This window comes from Musa acuminata, chromosome BXJ2-2, assembly GCF_036884655.1.
Source record: "Musa acuminata AAA Group cultivar baxijiao chromosome BXJ2-2, Cavendish_Baxijiao_AAA, whole genome shotgun sequence".
Lineage (NCBI taxonomy): Eukaryota > Viridiplantae > Streptophyta > Magnoliopsida > Zingiberales > Musaceae > Musa > Musa acuminata.
The window spans coordinates 28,655,661-28,675,654 of NC_088339.1; the positions used below are offsets into that span (position 1 = coordinate 28,655,661).

General features: G+C 42.5%; 2 protein-coding genes across 2 annotated transcripts; one reads left to right on the forward strand and one right to left on the reverse strand.

Annotated features, from left to right (window-relative positions):
* Nucleotides 1–296: 296 nt before the first annotated feature.
* Nucleotides 297–1,483, reverse strand: LOC135605013 (expansin-B15-like). The gene is made up of 4 exons (XM_065094682.1): nt 1,303–1,483; nt 1,096–1,208; nt 811–1,004; nt 297–736 (listed from the first exon to the last, which is right to left on the reverse strand). The coding sequence occupies exons 1-4, from the start codon at nt 1,469–1,471 to the stop codon at nt 424–426; spliced, it is 789 nt and encodes a 262-aa protein (XP_064950754.1). The 5' UTR covers nt 1,472–1,483; the 3' UTR covers nt 297–423.
* Nucleotides 1,484–18,745: 17,262 nt separating this feature from the next.
* Nucleotides 18,746–19,967, forward strand: LOC103975605 (remorin 4.1). Its single transcript, XM_009390614.3, has 2 exons — nt 18,746–19,469; nt 19,565–19,967. Exons 1-2 carry the CDS (start codon nt 18,819–18,821, stop codon nt 19,754–19,756), a joined length of 843 nt encoding a protein of 280 aa, XP_009388889.2. The 5' UTR covers nt 18,746–18,818; the 3' UTR covers nt 19,757–19,967.
* The last annotated feature ends 27 nt before the right edge of the window (nt 19,968–19,994 follow it).

Here is a 19,994-nt window from a genome sequence, read left to right on the forward strand (position 1 = left end):
TTTTTTCTACCATCATCTTTTTTTTCTTTTTTTTGGGGGATAAAATGCCAATTAATCAGCCTATAAGTCTCAATCTTGATGCTATTGGAACAAGGCCGCGTGTGTCGTTGCTTTTACGTTCACATCGGATATCGATAAAAACATAAATTAAAAGTATACATTTATTACCTTATAATTTAGTATTTTGAGCTAATGGTTTAGAGTTTTATTAAGTTAAGGAGAACATAAATTAAAGAGTTTTTTTTAAGTATTTCGAGCAAAGTATTATGGCAAAAGACACGTCAAACTCTTTTCCCTCTCTAAAATTCAACCACGATAATTCATTCCTTGTTTTTATTCATAATAATCAAACACACATGAATCATAACTTGTGAATCATATGATCTCATATAAGTAGCAATTTAGTGCATTGTTTTAGACTTGTTAGAAGTTGACGTTGGAGGAGTACGTGGCCCCTGGTCTCCAACCCGCGGGGATGACGTTGGTGGCAACGATGGTCTTCCTCGACACGGCGGAGGTCAGCCGGATCGAAGCTGGACCATGCACTGGCGCGTTCAGCTTCCAAACGGCGCCATACGAAGACTGCATGGGCGTCCACGAGCTCCCCTGCCCCACTTCGGCGGCCGAGATTTCGCCGTCCCCATTAACGAACTCGGGGAGCACGGCGAAGTAGTTTGGGTTGGATCCGTTGTCCACCCTGAAGGTGACGTGAAAGCCCGGGTAGCTGCAGGGCACTCTACGAAGCCACAGGAGAGTATGTTAGGATAAGGGTGTTCGAGTGGCAGTTGAGTTCCGGGTTGGGGTTGTCACCTGGCGTATTGTATGTGAATGGAGCCCGCGCTGCGAAGCGCAGCGGCTTGGCCAGGCTTCGCCATGGCCCCGAAGGCAGCCCCGCTGAGGTCAAAATGGACGGCGTCGGAAGCACACGGGCCGCCGGGGCACTGGTCCGTGATGACCACGGTCACCGGCCTCCCGGAGCATGCAGGGTTCGCCGTGCACGCAACCTGATCCGATCAGTGCCATCATCAATCTGTCTCCCAGCATTATCTACGTTGCAAATGAGACAATCTAGCTAGCTGGCTAAGGCGTGTATACCTGATAGCAAGCACCACATCCCTTGCCTGATTTGTACAGCGAAGTACCACCTGCTGCTATCTTGGAATCGAACGGAGCCTTGGCAACCCCATCACCATATCCGCATGCGCCACCTGTATATATTATACACATACATGCTGATCCACTATTTCACGTATGCTCTCATGCATACTTCAGAACGTAACGCAGGAACATTGTAGACATTACCAGTACTTCCAGGGCCTTCGGCTTCCCCGTACCAGGTGGCTACAGCCGGCGACATGGCCAAGTCAGTGTCGGACGAGTTCATGCGGTTGTAGCAAGCGCAGGGGCGGAGCAGGGAAAGGAAACCAACGAAAACAAGAAGAGAAGAGAGACGACGAAAGGAGGAGGCCATGGCTGCAAAGACTTCCATTGCCTGAATCTAACTTTTCCTACGGTATCTTATAAGGAGACTATTTTGATGGTATTATGCTGTCTCGTTGGTGCCATCCTATTTATATTTAACTTTGAGAATATTTACATAAGGAAAATATTCAAACAAAATCCGTTTCTTATTTGCTTATTGCTTTGGTTATTTTGTATCAAAATTTGTGAATCCAGGAGGGAGACGAATTTGATATTTCTATTAAATCATGATTTGGTACGTCATTTGGAAAAGTTGTTTTTTTTATTTGAAAACACGGTAAAAAATAAAAGCTACTGTATTTCATTTGAGGACTTTCCTTTTGAAGCATTTCTTCCTTTTTCCTATCGATTGGGATTTCATTTCTTCCTCTACGACAAACTAGTTATTTGAGACAAAAATTCATATTCCAAAAGTAAGCTTGTCTCACGCTTAGGTTAGTATTTTTTTTTTAAATAATAAAAAAATCATAGAGTTTAGAGAACTCTACGTAAATTAAAATACTTGAGTCATATCAATGACTTTGGTAATTGTCATGAAATCTACGATAATAATTTCAAACGATTATCGAATATTACTTGGATACGAGAAGTCGCTTAAATCGTTGAACATTAAATCATCAAATATTACTTGTATATCATTCGTCAAGGTCTAACATGAAGGACACTTTATGTTCAAATTCAATCTCATCACAGATAATGGATACTTCATGAATTGATTAAACTAATAGCAACTAAGATTTCCCATGATAGCGACTAAGATTTTTCCAACTATATAAGAAAATATTGTTGCTCTGTCGAGGAAAATCCTCTCTCCTAATGTGTATAAATAGAGAGCACCATATTAAACACAGAGATATCTTCTTCATTTCATTCTTAACATGGTATCAGAGCCACTCTTGCCTTAGCAAGATTTCCTCGGCAACGGCAACTCTGATCTTGCAACCATTGCTGCTTCTGTGACACCCTCTCTCTTTCTTATTGTCTAACGTCACCCCGCTACCAGTTTTCTCCTCCTTATGTCAGTCGTTGAACAATCATCATAAGTTTGCACGTTAACTTGATGGGAACTTACCTTCGTACCTAGCACCCGGTGAGCAGTTATTTGTGGACTTGCAACTGTTTGTTCTACCTTCTAAAATCATTGTTTTCTCCTTTCTCTCTTTTCTCTCTTGCACTCAAGGTACTCGTTGAATTGCTTATAAAGCTTCCCTCTTCACGAGATGTTGGGACTCGTTCTATTGGGAAATCTTGGGGGTGACATCACATGTGTAACGGAAGAACAAAAAAATAAAATCCTCAATTTCCCAAAAAGATGTTCGTCGTCGTGCGAATATTGGTGCATAAAAATCCGCAAAACAAACTGCGTATAAAATAGATTATGTTACCGAGGGAGATTGTATATCCCTGTTTCCAAAGCAGATCTCTAGGAGAGGGTGAATGAGGTCAAGCGTCCTCCTCTCTAGCGGTGATCCACACAACAGGGTTGCAATGACGCTCCTCAAAACTCCAGGCCTGCTCTGAGATGGAGAGGGGGAGGAGAATAGGAGAGGCAAGCAAAGGCTCTAGCCTATGAACCATTGAATCCCTCCTATTTATAGAGGTCCCGTGTCAAACCCTAATGGATCCTCCACTATTGGGTATTAGATCTACATCCAACTATCCAAGCCTATTAGATTAGTGGATCTCTATCCAATAATCTCTTATGGGCTCTTATTGGATCTCATCCATATGATCCAATAATTTAGGAGCTTATTAGATATCCAATAAGTCAGGGGCTCTGATGGATATCTCATATCTGAATCAGTACTCATCGCAATACCTACCATATGTGTGTGACCCTCTAGGCCCAATATCGAGCTGGCCATGAGTCATACCTGTTAGAACATCGTTTGGCTCAATGAATTATTATCTCTATAATAATTCACTTGACTCATCGACTATGGACGTATTAGGCTACCACGCCGTAGTCCCCAAATGATACAGGGGAATCCAATCCATTGGACCTGTCTGTCCTCAGTTACTGTATACCTATAGTCTCTTATCCATCTAATATCCCAGAGACCGTATACCGGGTATGGTGCTGTCAGACCCACACGGTTTCTAGTCAAGTCTCGCTCTAATCGGATTCTCCCGGAGAACTCTTTCTCTCTCAATCCAAATGACTCTGGCCAGGGATTTGTCTGAGCAAGAATACATGTAATATTCCTCTCATGACGCCTGTTGAATCTCGGATTTTGATGATATAATCAATTGGTGGGTTAATTGATCTAATCCATATTATTGAGTTAAGTGTGCAGGATTAACTACGATAACCAGAAAACATAAAGCAAGGATACCGGAGTCAAGTTTGATGGACGTTTAAGAGTCCGAAGAATCGTCGGAGATGTTGCCGGAACCAACCGAGAAGAAATCGGGAACCTGTCGGAATTTTCGGAAGTTCGCCGAAGAGATTGTCGGAGGTTCATGGAGATCACCGAGAAGGCTCGGCTACTCGCTAAAGTCATCACAAGTTCGGGAGCTTGATGGGAGTCCGTCGGAGGAAGTTCGTCGGAAAGCTCGCCGGAACAAGACTCGACGTTCGCGGTTGAAAACTTGCTTAGGATGTGTTTTGTTATGTAGTTCACTTATAATTAGGATTAGGATTAAGAGATAATCCTATATCCTGGTTAGGGGCCAATTGGGCCCAAAGTCAAATTTGGTTTGGGCTAAAATTAAGCCAAACCAGTGAACCGGAGAGCCAGGCGGTGGCACCGCCCAGCACCCGAGAGTTGGGCGGTGACACCTCCTGGGCTGGGCGGTTGCTCCGTCCAGCACCCGAGCGCTGGGCGGTGGCACCGCTTGGCTGGGCGGTGGCACCGCCAGCATCGGGAACATAAGAGAATTCAAATTTTTTGGAGCCCAAATTTGAATCCTCTTGAGGCCTATAAATACCCCTCAAGTCTCAGCTGAGAATACAACTCTTTGAGCAGCAAGTGATTAAGAGAAAAGTCTTAGAAGAGTCTTTGCCTTTCTTGTTTTCAATTTGCTAGAGAGTTCTCCTCCTTCTTTCTTGCTGAAAATTTGTAAGAGGTTGAACTGCTTGTAAAAGGTTATAAGAGGGGTATTTGCCCTTCCATTTCAAGAGATTTGCTAGTGGAAGGTGGGAGCCTCATCAAAGAGGGGCCTCGCAAGTGGATGTAAGTCATTTGACCGAACCACTCTAAAATCGGCGTGATCTCTGGTTTGCATTTCATTATTGCTATACATTACTGCAAACCTTCTTACATGCTTTAGTTCCTTATTACCTTTGCTGCGCAACTTTAAGAATACGCTTTCAAGTTAAGCTTTTCAAGTTCCGTTCTTATCGTACGAAAGATTTGTCGAAACCAACGTTTTAATCCGCTACACTAATTCACCCCCCCCCCCCCCCCTCTTAGTGCCGCTCCGATCCTAACAACGCCGAGAGTGGATGATCATTTATCGACACTCAATAGCCCTCGTAAGGTCGACTGCCACTCCCAATGACCGGCTATACTAGATCTGAGACATCCAAACCTATAAGTCTGGTATCAAAGAATGAAGCACTCATACAAGACATCCTTAGTGTCTCAAGTCTAAGGACCAGATACACCATTGGGACTAAGAAATCACTGTCTAATAATAAGGTATCATCAACCATCCAGAATTCCATAAGCGGATCAATTAGTGAACTCATTCTTCAATGAGCACCTGTACTGTATCCCTAATGTCCCCACACGAGCAGCTATGAGACCAGTTGCATCCATCATATGGACGGTTATACAGCATACCAGTCTGTCCGATTATCTCGATGTCCCTCTCGAGTAACATATGACCATGATTATTTAGGATATGTGTTTAAATCTTATGTTCCTGTACACACAAGGCTCATCTTCGTTCTTAACAAAGTCATAAGATCTTATTGAATCATCAAATCTTATGTTCCAACTTCGGGAAGCTTGCTTTAGTCCATAAATGGATCTAAACAACCTGCACACCTTATATGGGCAGTCCTTGGATACGAATCCCTCGGGTTGTATCATATACACCTCATCCTCGAGGTTCCCATTGAAGAATGCAGTTTTCACATCCATCTGCCAGATCTCATAATCATAGTGTGCTGCAATAGCTAATAGAATTTATATGTATTTTAGTATTGCTACGGGTGAGAAGGTTTCGTCATAGTCAACATCTTACCTTTGACGATACCTCTTAGCCACTAGCCTTGCTTTATAAGTCTTTACCTTTCCATCTACTTCGATCTTTTTCTTAAAGATCCACTTGCAATCGATGGGTACAATACCTTCAGGCGCATTAACTAGGTTCCAAACCTTATTGGAGTACATAAAATTCATCTCAGAATTCATGGCTTCTTGCTACTTCCCGGAGTCTATACTCATAATAGCCTTCTCATAAGTTTGAAGATCAATATTCTCAACATCCTCTCTTCTAATATGTCCCACATATCTCTCAGGAGGATGTGATACTCTGCCGGACCTACGTAAAGTTGGAACTTGTGTATTTGGTACTTTAATAGACTCGGGCTGTAGAGTGGTGCTTGAGCTAAGTTCTCCAACCTCGCTCAACTCTATCATGCTCCCACTGTCTCCGCCAAGAATGTGTTCCTTCTCAAGGAACATTGCTCTCTTGGCTATAAAGACCTTTTGGCCCTCGAGATGATAGAAATAATACCCACAAGTTTCCTTAGGGTATCCCACGAACTTGCACTACTCTGTCATTGATTCCAATTTATCGGGGTTGTGTCTTTTAACGTGGGCAGAGCAGTCCCAAATCTTAACAACCTTAAGATCGGGTTTCTTTCCTTTCCATATCTCATATGATATAGACACTATTGACTTAGTTAGAACTCTATTCAAAAAGTAAGCTACGGTCTCTATGGCATATCCTCAGAATGAGATGAGTAAGTCAGCGAAACTCATCATGGACCATATCATATTTAATAGGGTACGATTTCTCCTTTCAGACATACCATTGAGCTGAGATGTATAAGGAGGTGTCCAGTGGGATAATATCCCATGGTCCTTGAGGAACTGAGTAAACTTTGTACTTAAGTACTCACCTCCTCGATCTAATCGAAGAGTCTTGATACTCTTTCCAATCTGGTTCTCCACTTTATTCTTATACTCTTTGAATTTCTCAAATGTCTCGAACTTGTACTTCTTTAAATACACATAATTATACCTTAAGAAATCATTAGTAAAGGTAATGAAGTAGGAGTAACCACCAATGACATGAGTTGACATGGGTCCACATACATCACTATGTATGAGTTCTAATAGCTTAGTGGCTCTCTCTCCAGTTCCACTAAATAGAGAGTTGGTCAGTTTTCCACGAAGGCAAGGCTCGCAAGTTGCATATGACTCATAGTCGAATGGATCTAGATATCCATCATTTAGCAACTTTTGAATCCTTCCCTCATTGATTCTTAGACACACTTACATTCATGATATGTAGAGTAGTGTCTAGCATAAACAAACCATTATGCAATGTTCCTTTCGTGATGATCTCATCATCTAATAATATTGAACAATCATTATTCTCAAAAACTAATTTATATCTACTAACTGTCAAACATAAAATGAAGATAATGTTTTTGATAATAGAAGGAACAAAATAACATGCATCTAATGCAATAATAGCTCCACTAGATAGATGTAGGGCGACCTCACCAACAGCTAGCTACTACAATAACTTTTGCTCCATTGCCCATCTTGAGGTCCATCTCGCCTCTCTTCAGTCTCCTTGGCCTTGCCAGAACCTGCAACGAATTGCATATATGATAAGCACTACCGGTATTCAATACCCATGTGTTATCATAAGAGTCTGACAAATTGAGATTGATCATGAATGTACCTGAAGCTTCTCCAAACTTCTGTTTAGCCCTCTTTGCAAGGTACTCTTTGCAGTTCCTCTTCCAGTACCCATCTTTGCCATAATGGAAGCACTGGCCTTTGTCCTTTGTCGGGTCTTTCTTAACAACCTTTGCTTTACCTGGTTTGCCCTTGCCCTTGCCCTTCTTAAGGGACTTTTCTCCTTTCCTTTTCTTTCTGGTCTTCCTAGTGTAGAGAACTGTCTTCTCCTTTTTGATAGTGCTCTTTGCCTCCCTCAACATATTGAGGAGCTATGGGAGAGTCACCTCAAGCTTGTTCATATTAAAATTCATTATGAAATGTGAAAAAGAATCTGGTAGGGACTGAAGCACAATGTCCATACATAAGTTATCCTCTAGGACCATTCATAGACCTATGAGTTTCTCTATCCACTCAATCATTTTTAAGACATGGTTCTGAACCGGTGTCCCCTTAGTCATTCTTGCGTGAAAGAGACTCTTAGATATCTCATATCGCTGAGTCCTTCCTTGTTCCTTAGACAGTTTGCGGACTTGTAGGAGAATGGATCTGGCATCCATCTTTTCATGTTATCTCTGCAACTCAGGAGTCATAGAGCCCAACATGTAACACTAAGCAAGAGTGGAATCATCAATGTACTTCATGTAGCGAGTGATCGCATCCTCACTTACCCCTTCCTCGGGCGTAGGCATCACTATATCAAGGACGTACACGATTTTCTCCGCTGTGAGAACAATTCTCAAGTTGCAGAGTCAATCCGTATAATTTGGACTAGTGAGGCGGTTGACATCAAGTATGCTAGGATTTGAAAGTGACATTTTCTAAAAATAAAAATGCACCAGAAATAAATAACATACAAATTTTGTAAGAAATAAACAGATATGAACTTCTATCTTAATATGCTCCCATTATTTTACTAGCGAGTCACGCGACACCCTTAGCACGTGAAACGAAAGTCTCCGACAAACTTCTAGTGGGGATCAAGATCCAATCAACATCTTAGTGTAACTTCGAGGGACTCGACCAATCACACTAAGCCCAAAAGGTAGGCAACTCTTGCCGATCACAACTCCTTGTGATTCTCATCCTGTTCGGCCTCCAAATCACCATAGTCTCGAGGGACTCGACCAACCATGATGTTCGGTTAAGTCAACATCATCGTTACAAGATGAGTCTGATTCGATGATATACCCTCGAAGGACTCGACCAAGTATACCATGTCCTCAGGTCACCGGTGACATCTCTATGTCATAGGCAAGATAGCGAATCACGATATAGGTGAGCCTCGAGGGACTCGACCAACTCAATATACACCGGGAATCGGTCCCTACCTATAACGATAGAAGGCCACATAGGTCAATCTAATTGCCTCACGTTTACCGACTTAATATTATCGAGAGAGGAGTTTCTATGATTTGGTCTCCTAATATGACATGTCACACATATACATATTTAATATATATTTACATCGCATGCTATATATATATATATATATATATATATATATATATATATATATATATAGTAGGTATATAAGTAATCACACCAAATGATCATGGACCACAGCCTAATGTGATCAGGCCCGAGCTAGTGGGCCTAATCACTCACAACAAGATCTATGTGTGCGACGGTGCATCTCCATACCTCGTCGGTTCCGTCGATATCTCGATGCATCTCCATGCATCGCGATCGTCCGTCTCATGGGTCCCGTTATCGCTTCCACGCTCCCACTACGCCTCCTCGTGTGATTACAACTTAATCATAGGCACGCAGGCCCGACAATAAACGAGAAATAACAATGGAGGTTCGTAGGATTTAATAATAATAATCACAAGTACACACATCACACGGTCCATGATCATATGTCCACTTTTCATGCATCACATGTATAAAACATCATCATGTAGGACTACTAGATAATAAAATAATAATTATTAATTAAAATTTTTAATTAATTAATATTTTCTAAAATCAGAGACATGCAATGAATTTTCTAAATTCTGAGGGGTATTTTCGTAATTTGGACAAAAATCAAAAGAACTATAATTTCTGAAATTCCTAGGGGCAAAATTGTCTTTTGCCATAAGATGCCCTAATGCCCTCTCCTCTGCTGCTACCGCCGCCGTCGCCATTTGGCCGGCGGCAACCTATGCGATGGGGGGTGGGGGGTGGGGGGCAGGGGCGCTGCCCTCGCCTACGGGCAGCTCGCCCGCAGGCGGCGCTGCCCCTGCAGGTAGGCACTCCCGCGGGCGTCGTCGCCTCCATGGGCGGTTCTGCCCGAGGGGCAGCGCCTGCAAGCGGTGCTGCCCCGCCGGGCGGCCGCCCCTGCGAGGGGGTTTTGCCCGCGGGAGCAGCGATCGCAGGCGTCGTTGCCCTGCGGGAGAAGCGGCCGCAGGCGCCTCTGCCCGCGGGCTGCCAGCCCCGCCGGCCGTAGGCCTACTCGCCGGCCGGCTGCTGTAGGTGCAGCGCTTGCGCATGCGCCGGCGCTGTGCTGCCGGGCTGCGGCTGCCACTGCAGGCATGCAGATCGAGGGCAGCAAATGATGCTACCCTTCCTTCTTATGCGTCAACGATTTTGACGTCAAAAGTTTATCCAAAACACAACACATGCAATTCAAAACCAATCTATCGCACGAACAACATGGCTCTGATACCACTGTTGGGAAATCTTGAGGGCGACATCACATGCGCAGCGGAAGAACAAAAAAATAAAATTTCCAATTTCCCAAAAAGATGTTCGTCGTCATGCGAAGATTGGTGCGCAAAAATCCGTGAAACAAACTACGTATATAATAGATTGTGTTACATAGGGAGAACTATGTATAGAATAGATTGTGTTACATTGGGAGATCGTATATCCCTGTTTCCTTGTAGATATCTAGGAGAGGGTAAAGGAGTTCAAACGTTCCTTTGGCTGAGGTGAAGAGGGAGAGGAGAATATGAGAGGCAAGCAAATGCTTTAACCTATGAACCACTGAATCCCTCCTATTTATAGAGGTCACATGTCAAACCCTAATGGATCCTCCCCTATTGGGTATTAGATCTGCATCCAACTACCCAAGCCTCTTAGATTAGTGGATCTCTATTCAATAATCTCTTATGGGCTCTTATTGGATCTCATCCATATGATCTAATAATTCAGAGGTTTATTGGATATCCAATAAGTTAGGGGCTCCAACATATATTTCATATCTGAACCTCTACTCATCGCAATGCCTACCATATGTGTGTGACCCTCTAGGCCCAATATCGAGCTGGCCGTGAGTCATACCTGTCAGAGCTCCTTCTGGCTCAGTGAATTATTATCTCCATAATAATTCACTCGACTCATCGACTATGGACGTACTACGCCACTACGTCGTAGTCCCTAGACGATACAGGGAAATCCAATCCAATGAACCTATCTGTCCTCAGTTACCGTGTACCTATAGTCCCTTATCCATCTAATATCCCAGAGACCGTCTACCGAGTATGGTACTGTCAGACCCATACAGTTTCTAATCGAGCCTCGCTAGGGATTTGTTTGAGCCGAAGAACTTAGTACCATACTCGCTAGGGATTTGTTTGAGCCTCGCTAGGGATTTCTAATCGAGTCTGCTCGTGACTCTACTATGACATCCTACCTTGTAAAGGCAAGCCAATGTTTCACATCGTTCAAATTCCTAGAAAAAACAATATGATAATATACACTCTTTTCATACCACAAGAGGATATCCTATCATTCAGAGGAATAACTTGGAAAGTCATAACTCAAAGCAGCATCCATATAGATCAACTGATTTAAAGGCCACTCGGATGGAAAACATTATGAGATATCTAAAGATTGAGGCTCTTCCCGACAAGACAACTGAAGCAAGAAAAGTACGTAGGCAACAAATGGGATGAGGTGCTTTATAAATGGTTCCCCATCGCATTCCTTAGTGTTTTGCTTCCACTCTACCAATGCCAACCTTCAAGCATGATACCAAGAAGTACGCCCAATGCTGTGATAGATGTCAGCATAATGTCAGATTCTAGAGACTACATGCAGTAGAGTAACTTCCGTCGATACGGCATGACCCTTTGCATTGTGAAGATTGAATATTCTAAGACTCTTCTCACCTATTATAGGATAGCGAAAATACATAATACTCAAAGTGGATTGTCTCATTAAATGGGTTGAGACCGAATTAGCGACAACCATAAAATGACAAGTCGAAGGATTTATGTGGAAAAGCATCATTTTTTTTATTTGGAGTGCCACAAGTACTAATCACAGGTAATATAGTTCGACAACACAAATTTAAAAAAATTCTATGATTCCTTCATAATCTACCTAAGATTCAAGTCAGTGATGCATCCATGAGCTAACGATCAGATTAAAATAACTAATCAAGCTATATTAGATGGATTAAGAAAAAGAGTCTTGAAAAACAAGGGAGTATGGGTGGATAAACTCCTAGCATATTATGGGGGTATCAAACTATGCTAAAAGTTTTCACCGGTGATCCCCTTTCTACTTGGCATATGGAATCGAAGCTCTACTCTCTCCCAAGATGGCATTATTGATTGTCCATACTTACACTTTATCAAGGGAAAAATAGAGGTCCAGCTTTGAGCAAATCTAAACCGAAGTTAAAGCCCAAGTGCATCTTCGGAACTTAGCACACAAAAGGATGGTGGCTAAAACCTTTAACACTAGAGTTCATCTTCCTTGACTTGAGGAAGAAGACTTGGTCTTAAGATGAATTAAAGTGAGTGACCCAACATAAGCCAAAAGTAAGCTGGTACCAAAGTGAGAAGGTCCTTATCAAATTACAAAAGAAACTTAAGTAAAAACTTATCGACTCTATGATACTCGTTGGGTCGAATATTTTCATGATTTGACATATCTCAAATCTTAGAAAATACTACCTTTGCTGTTGTTGCACTCTTTAACACACTCGTAGAAGAATTTATAATTTTCCCAAATGTGTGGCAAGATCTAAAGATATAATTTTCTTTGATTATAATAAAACTTATTTATAAAATAAGTTTTTATTCATGAAAACTTATTTATAATAAACATAAATTAAAAGTATATTATTATTAGTATCTTACAATCAAGTATTTTGAGCTAATGATTTAGAGTTTTTATTAAGTTAAAAAGAACATAAATTAAAGTTTTTTATTAAGTATTTTGAGGAAAGCATTATGGCAAAAGACATATCAAACTCTTTTCCCTCTCTAAATCTTCACCACGATCTTTTGTAATTATAATAGAACCATCAACCGTAAAATCAACCACGATATTATTCCTTATTTTTATTCAGAATAATCAAAGACCACAACTTGCGAAACATATGATCGATGCAGTCGACTTCTCTTGGATCAACAGTAGCAGTGACAGTAGTGTAATCCGGCGCGAACATTGCATTCTCCTCCCCGGCAGTCTGACATGCACCAAGTGTTGCAGGCGTCGTTGTCGGCGGCTCCCAAGCAATGCTCGGTACCATTCCATTTATGGTGATCCTTACAGCATAGATCCTGCGCAGTAGAATAATCTTGCATCCAATACAAAAACCTCATCAGTCTCTGCAAGTCTTGTATTCAATTGAACGAGGAAAAAAAATACAGACTCAAAAGAATAACATCTTACTGGAAGCAGCGATCAGCAAACATAGGATGAGAAAGGAAGCCACTCCAGCACGAGACATGGTTGATTGTATGATGGTAATAATAATAGGTTGCTTTGACTTAGCTCACTCCGAAAGAGATTATTTTGATGGTATTATGTTGTCTCGTTGGTGCCATCCTATTTATATTTTATTTTGAGACTATTTACATAAGGAAAATATTCAAACTGAATCCGTTTCGTATCTGCTTATTGCTTTCGTTATTATGCATCTTCCTAATAAGAAAATTTGCGAATCCAATTGGGAGAAGAACTTGTTATTTCTATAAAATCATTATTTGGTATGCAATCAAGGAAAGTTTTTATTTATTTGAGGACTTTCCTTTGGAAGCATTTCTTCGTTTCGGTTGGAATTTCATTTCTTCATCTATGACAAGCTATTTGGGACGGAAATTCATATGCCAAATAAGTTTATCTCACGCTTAGGTCAGTAATTTTAAAAAATAATAATGTAAAATTCAGAGAATTTAGAGAGCTCTAGATAAATTAAAATACATGAGTCGAAGGACTTTGTTAATCATCATGAAATCCACTAGAATAGTTTTGTGGGGGTGAGAAGTCATTTGAATCGTTAGACATTATAAGAAGTCGCTTGAATCATCTAGGCCTAATATGAAGGATATTTTGTGTTCAAATTTAATCTCGTCGAAGATAATATATACTTCATGATTGAATTCAATTATGTCAGGATATGAGATGCTTTATGGTTATATTTAATTGCATTGGATATACATTGGATACGATTATATTAGAGGTTAAAAATACCTCCTAGATTCGATCACATCAAAGGATACATGCCTCACCAATTAAGCCACATCACCTCACCAAGCAGCTAGCTGATGTGCTACTAGTCGACCATGCCACTTTGCTGTTTCCTATTTGCCAAGCACGAGACATTTTCCTTGAATGCTAAGCTTTGCTTGGTCTCATCGAAGCATAACGAGTAAATGTTGCAATCTGATGTGCAATCTTAATAGGAATATTCTCAAAAGGAATATCCATAGAAGAGTAGAATTTGGGTTGATTACGAACCAACTGCTAGTCATAGGTGTCCTGCAAGCCAATCATGTGAGTGATGACATATGTGAAATGATACACATTCTTTTTATTTATTTGATACTTTATCACTTTATATTGCTAGTTGCATGAATATATTGTGATGTTCATTCATCTGTGCAATGAGAATCATATCCTTATGAGATCACGATAATGAGACCGATTGGTCTTTAAACACAGACTCTAAATAATCTCGGTCATATGTTACTTGAGAGGGATATCGAGATAACCGGATAGATTGGTGTACTATATACACGTCCATATGATGAGGTAATTTAGCTGCTCATGTGAGGACTAGGGATACAGTGCAGGTGTTCATTAGAGAATGAGTTCACTGATTGATCTGCTCACGGAATGCTGGATGGTTGATGACACCTTATTGTCATACAACAATTATATAGTATTAATGGTGTATCTGGTCCTTAGACTTGAGATACCAACTTTTTGATACCTATGTATTATTTTTTAAAATTATTGACCTAAGCATGAGATAAACTTATTTGGCATAGATCAAAGTATAGTATCCACTTTTTGATACCAGACTTATAGATCTGGAAGTTTCAGATCGAGCATAGTCGGTCGTCGAGAGTAGCAGCAAACTTTACGATGGCTATTGAGTGTCGATAGAGGATCATCTGCATAGATCTGCCCTTAATGTCATGAGAAGAATATTTCATGTGTTTTTGCTTAGACAAATCTCTGGCCAGAGTCATTCAGATTGAGAGAAAAAGAGTTCTTCGGGAGAATATGATTAGAGCGAGACTCGAGTTGAAACTGTATGAGTATGACAACACCTTGCCCGGTATACAGTCTCTAGGATATTAGATGGATGAAGGACTATAGATACATGATAATTGAGAACAGACATGTCTAATGAATTGGATTCCCCTATATCGTCTCGGGTCTACAGTGTAGCGGCCGAATACGTTTACAATCGATGAGTCGAGTGAATTATTATGGAGATAATAATTTATTGATTCAAAATGAGTTCTGATAGGTATGACTCACGGCCAGCTCGATATTGAGCCTAGAGGGTCATACACATATGGTAGGTGTTACGATGAGTAGAGGTTCGGATACGAGATATTCGTTGAAGCTCCTATCTTATTGGTTATCCAATAAATCTCTGAATTATTTGATGTTATGGATGAGATCCAATAAGAGCCAATAAGAGATTATTTAGTAGAGATCCACTAATCTAAGAGGCTCGAGTAGTTGGATGGAGATCCAATACCCAATATGATAAGATCCATTATGGTTAAGTTGACAAGGGGCCTCTATAAATAAGAGGGAACCAAAGGGTCTAGGCTAGGTTTTTTTTAGCTACCTCCTCATATTCTTCTCTCTCCCTCTCCTCCTTATACTATAGCCCTTGAATGGACAACCCCTTCTTGATTGTGTGGTAGGAAGAGTTTTGGCCAGCGATTTGATGAGCGTCTTCACTGCCCATGTCATGTAGATCGTAATTCTCTTATGCATAATTTTTCAGTTTCGTGGGTTTTTGCGCATCAATTTTTACATGACGATAAAACCTTCTTTTTTGCAGGAAATTCTAGGATTTTGTTTTCTATTTTTTCATTGCGCATATGATGTCGCCCCAGATTTCCTAACACTAACCCCCTTAAGGAATATTCATAGAATATGTTGGTTTCTCGACTATCAGATCGAACTCAACTAGAATGTGATAGGCTTCCTAAAGAATCTCCAAGTTGGAGGCCTTTAATGTCAAGTCTAAGTTGAATGACTCTATACACATGAATATTTTCAAAAGGAATATTCTTAGAAGATTAGAATTTGGGTTGGTTCTGAACCAACCCCCTCGAGAAATATTCATAGGAATATTCATAGAAGATGTCAATTACTTGATCATATCAAACTCAATCGAAATGTGATAGGTTTCTTGAAAAATCTCGAAGTCGGAGGCAAACAATTACAACGATATTCTTTATATATTTATTTATATAATAATATTTTGTGTCAGAAGAATAAAAAGATAAATAAGTTGAACCAGAAAATAAAATGGTAAATTAAAAATAAAAAACAAGTTAAAATCTACACTCAAATCGACATATCCATTGTGGTATTTTTGTGTCACCATCTGAATGACACTATATAATTTTTGCCTTGCCAATACCACAAGCGTACACGCTATGACACGTCAAGTCAAAAAAGAGTAAATAAGTCAAGGTAGAAGGATAAAAGGGTAAATGAAAAAGAATAGGATTCAGTAAGCACACGTCCTGCCATTGGGTGGCCTCGAGGGAGATAGGAACGAGGAGAGGGAGAAACCCCCCCTCCCAATCGATGTGAGACGAGTGGAAGTGGAAAATTGAGTCTATGATTGCGAGAATTTGAGTTTTCCATCTTGCAAATTCAGCACTGAAGATTATGATTGGGGATATTAACTTGTTTGTGATTTATTGGTTTCAATGGTTTCATTTGTGGACTGTGTCTGCAGCTTGACTTGTCTATGATGGGCTTATTTCTTTTAGATTTTTTGTAGGGTCTAATTATGCTTATGTGAGACGTATGTGTTCAATATTTTCATGATCAGAAACCTTTAAATGTTGTATTTCTTTAGTTTAAGGTGTTTGTATTATTGGACATATAGACATGTCGGTGGCTTACTGTGGAGAGTTTGATGCCGATAAGGTGTTTGTTGATTTGCCTGAGCTAAACCATCATATTTGGATGTTTCGAAGTTTTTGCCTTGGTATTTCAATCTTGTTCTTCTGGCCTCGTGAAAACTCTGTAATTAGCTGAATATATGATACCTTGGCGATGCATGATAGATATCTTAGGAGTTGTTTCTCTTGTGCTGGCCGTTAGCGAACAAATATGCCATGGTTGATGAGTCAGTCCGGTTAGGTCCGTGGGTCGATGTCGGGAGCTTCATGTAAAGTGAGCTGGATGATGAGATGGTTGCGCCCTTGGGAAGGAGTGCGGGTGGGCATTGGTAGGGATTCGGGTCGGTTGACTACTCTTCTTTGCACAGTGGATGGCGTTCCCTGGGTTGAGACGCTCGTCGCTCGCGGATGGTCGCTTGCATGTAAAAACGATCTTCGTCGGGTGATTCCCGACTTTGGCCCATCCGACGAGCAAGTTAGTAAAGGATTTAATTGCCTTCTTTTTTTCTTCTCTCCTGGCCAGACGTTGGCCAGGGGCTTTTATACTATTGTGATAGGGTTGGTTGCACGTCGGTTCAGTGTGGTCGCTGACCCTTGTGGGATGGGACGACATTTCTGACCCGCTGGCGTCTTGGGGAATGTCTGAGCGGCATCAGACGACACCGCCCCAAGCTCCTGAGATTGTCGCGTCACATAGTGTCTTGATACGGAACCCGACTTAGCGTGTGTCGTAGGGTTCTGACGACGTGTGACATCGATTGTGACTTGACGTGTGTCGTCAACGGTGACTTATTTGGGGTCCAAAATAAACCCTATCATTGGCCGTCATTATTTTCTACCTCACTAGGTGAGGCTGGAGAGTATCATAAAAATCGAATGAGAACGCTGCAAGAGTTACTAAAAGATTGCTTCTTTTGATGAGCAAAATTATCACTGGTGTTTCCCGGAGCGTGCACGCAAATGAACTCGAATGGACAAGACTCCAGCCGAGAGATATCATGCGATCCGAGCAGTAGCGATCCTCAATCATAGTCCCGCAGAATGGTCAGCATACAAGATGTGATGGATCAGTGGCGATGACGCTGACGGCAGCGTCGGCAAGGGGCAGAACTCGATCGTCTCTTCCGGGCAATGCTGGTCCTGTTCCTGTGGACGGCAAGGCGAGTGGCTTTCACAAGCATGGCACGCTCTCGACACCTTGGCCACACCGAGCAAAGGCGGATTCCTTCTCCTGATCCCGAGTGCGACACACGCGGTTCGCCAGTGCTGCTGCTGAACCAATCAACGGAAGCATGGGAAGAACCGGTCACGTCAACCCTGCCCGGCTGTTGCAGCGCTGGTGGACCTGCACTGAACAGTGACTGCCGTCACAGGGATGTGTCCGTTCTCTCTTTCGTCGAGGTATGGGTGGTGGGGCATCGTGTCCTTGTGCGGGGCTACTGTGGAGCTGGGAGGAAGTCCGCGAGCGAGTGTGCAGTCTGTCGACAGGCGGGCATGGCGTCGCATTCCCCGCCGCCCCGCAACGCAGCCATCGATCGCCTGCGTGCATGTCGACTGATCCACGAAAAGACAAGCGAGAGAGAGATAGGACGATTCTGCTTCTCGTACGTCCACGCGTCCCGGTAATTAAAGGGGGGGGAATGATTCCACCGACAAAGCACGGTCGTCAGTAGTTGACTGCACTGTGCACACCACTACCTGATCAAATTACACTCAACAAAGGCTGTTTTTATCATTGCATTTACAGTAATCTTAAGCTCAGTTCAATCACGCACTATGCGACAGCAGTCCAACTCTGGTTGCATGTCTAAATCCAAATCACTGATCTCCTCATACAAAAGCTGTGAAGGAGAAGAAAAGTATCCACTTAGAAAGCTGGATTAGGTGGGTGTGCGTGTAAATAGAATTTTACTTTGTTCGTTATCACTTGGGAAAGCACGTAGTTTGGTTGGTGCCACGCCAAACATCAATCACCTCAGTATGGCATGCATTGCACAAAGAGAGAAGCTTCCTCCTCCCTGTCGCTCTCCGACTAGACAAATGGGCACTCGGGCTCGCCACCACCTCCTTATCCACCTGACGCGCTTGCTATATCTATACCGGTCTCATACCCCCGCATACGCTTCACCTGGACATGTTGAATGATCAAAGGCATCGCATCAACGCTGTTACTCCCACTACTATTACAGCAGCACCAGCGGATGATGATGATGATCATGAAGGCCCCAGCGACAACGACGAATTCCGCGACATCTATCCACTAGCTACCCCCTCCTACACCAGCCGAGGCCGCCGGAGGGAGATCTGGGACGGCGGCAGCAACCCATCGTCCTCCCTCTCGGTCAGGAGTGACGCCGCCGTCGTTGAGAACTTCACTACTATGAGCAGGGAGTTCAGCGCCATGGTCGTCGCCGGCTCCACCATGCATAACGACAGCAACAGTAGCAGCAGCAACAACAACAACGTCGATGGCGGGCAGAACCAGCTGGTGAGGATAGGGGAAGACGCTCTGGAGGAGACCAACCCCCTGGCTATCGTCCCCGACAGCAATCCCATCCCGTCCCCCCGCCGCCCGCCGCCGGGTGGAGACTCCGCAGCGGCCGATTCCGTTGACGAGCTCGCAGTGCACCTGGTAATGAAGGAGGAGGTGGAGTCAAGGATATCGGCGTGGCAGACCGCGGAGGTGGCCAAGATCAACAACCGGTGCAAGCGCCAGGAGGTGATCATCAACGGGTGGGAGAGCGAGCAGGTCGAGAAAGCCAGTGCTTGGTTGAAGAAAGTCGAGGTACCATCCATCATCAACGATATACCATATGATGTGAATGATATGATGCAGCTCTCAGCTGTTCTTGTGCATGCTTGCTTCGTTTTCATGAGCAGAGGAAGCTGGATGAGCAGCGGGCGAAGGCGATCGAGAAGATGCAGAACGATGTGGCGAATGCGCACAAGAAGGCGGCGGAGAAGAAGGCGTCGGCGGAGGCAAAGAGGGGAACCAAGGTGGCCAGGGTGTTCGAGCTGGCGAACTTTATGAGAGCTGTGGGCAGAGCTCCTTCCAAACGCTCCTTCTTCTAGTTCCACATACTTCAGGTTCAATATGCTGCACCACCTTTTACTCACTACTTCCTCTTGTTTGTGATAGGATTGTGAGGTTTGTGTGAAATTTCAGATGCAGACTGCTGTTCTTTATATGTGAGAATTTGCAAGTCTGAATGCTCGTTTGTGTTGTAATATAATGTCATATACTTTGTGAAATAAGACCAGTGCAGTCAGTTTCCACATTGTATCTATTTTCTTCATCAAACAGCTGTTC

Bases quoted from the DNA above. Each gene is read 5' to 3' on its own strand.
- LOC135605013 (XM_065094682.1), bottom strand. From the start codon at position 1,471: ATGGCCTCCTCCTTTCGTCGTCTCTCTTCTCTTCTTGTTTTCGTTGGT. The intron at 1,209-1,302 runs GTAATGTCTACA...TAATATATACAG, and splicing joins CGAAGGCCCTGGAAGTACTG to GTGGCGCATGCGGATATGGT. The intron at 1,005-1,095 runs GTATACACGCCT...TGATCGGATCAG, and splicing joins GATGTGGTGCTTGCTATCAG to GTTGCGTGCACGGCGAACCC.
- LOC103975605 (XM_009390614.3), top strand. From the start codon at position 18,819: ATGTTGAATGATCAAAGGCATCGCATCAACGCTGTTACTCCCACTACT. The intron at 19,470-19,564 runs GTACCATCCATC...TTTCATGAGCAG, and splicing joins CTTGGTTGAAGAAAGTCGAG to AGGAAGCTGGATGAGCAGCG.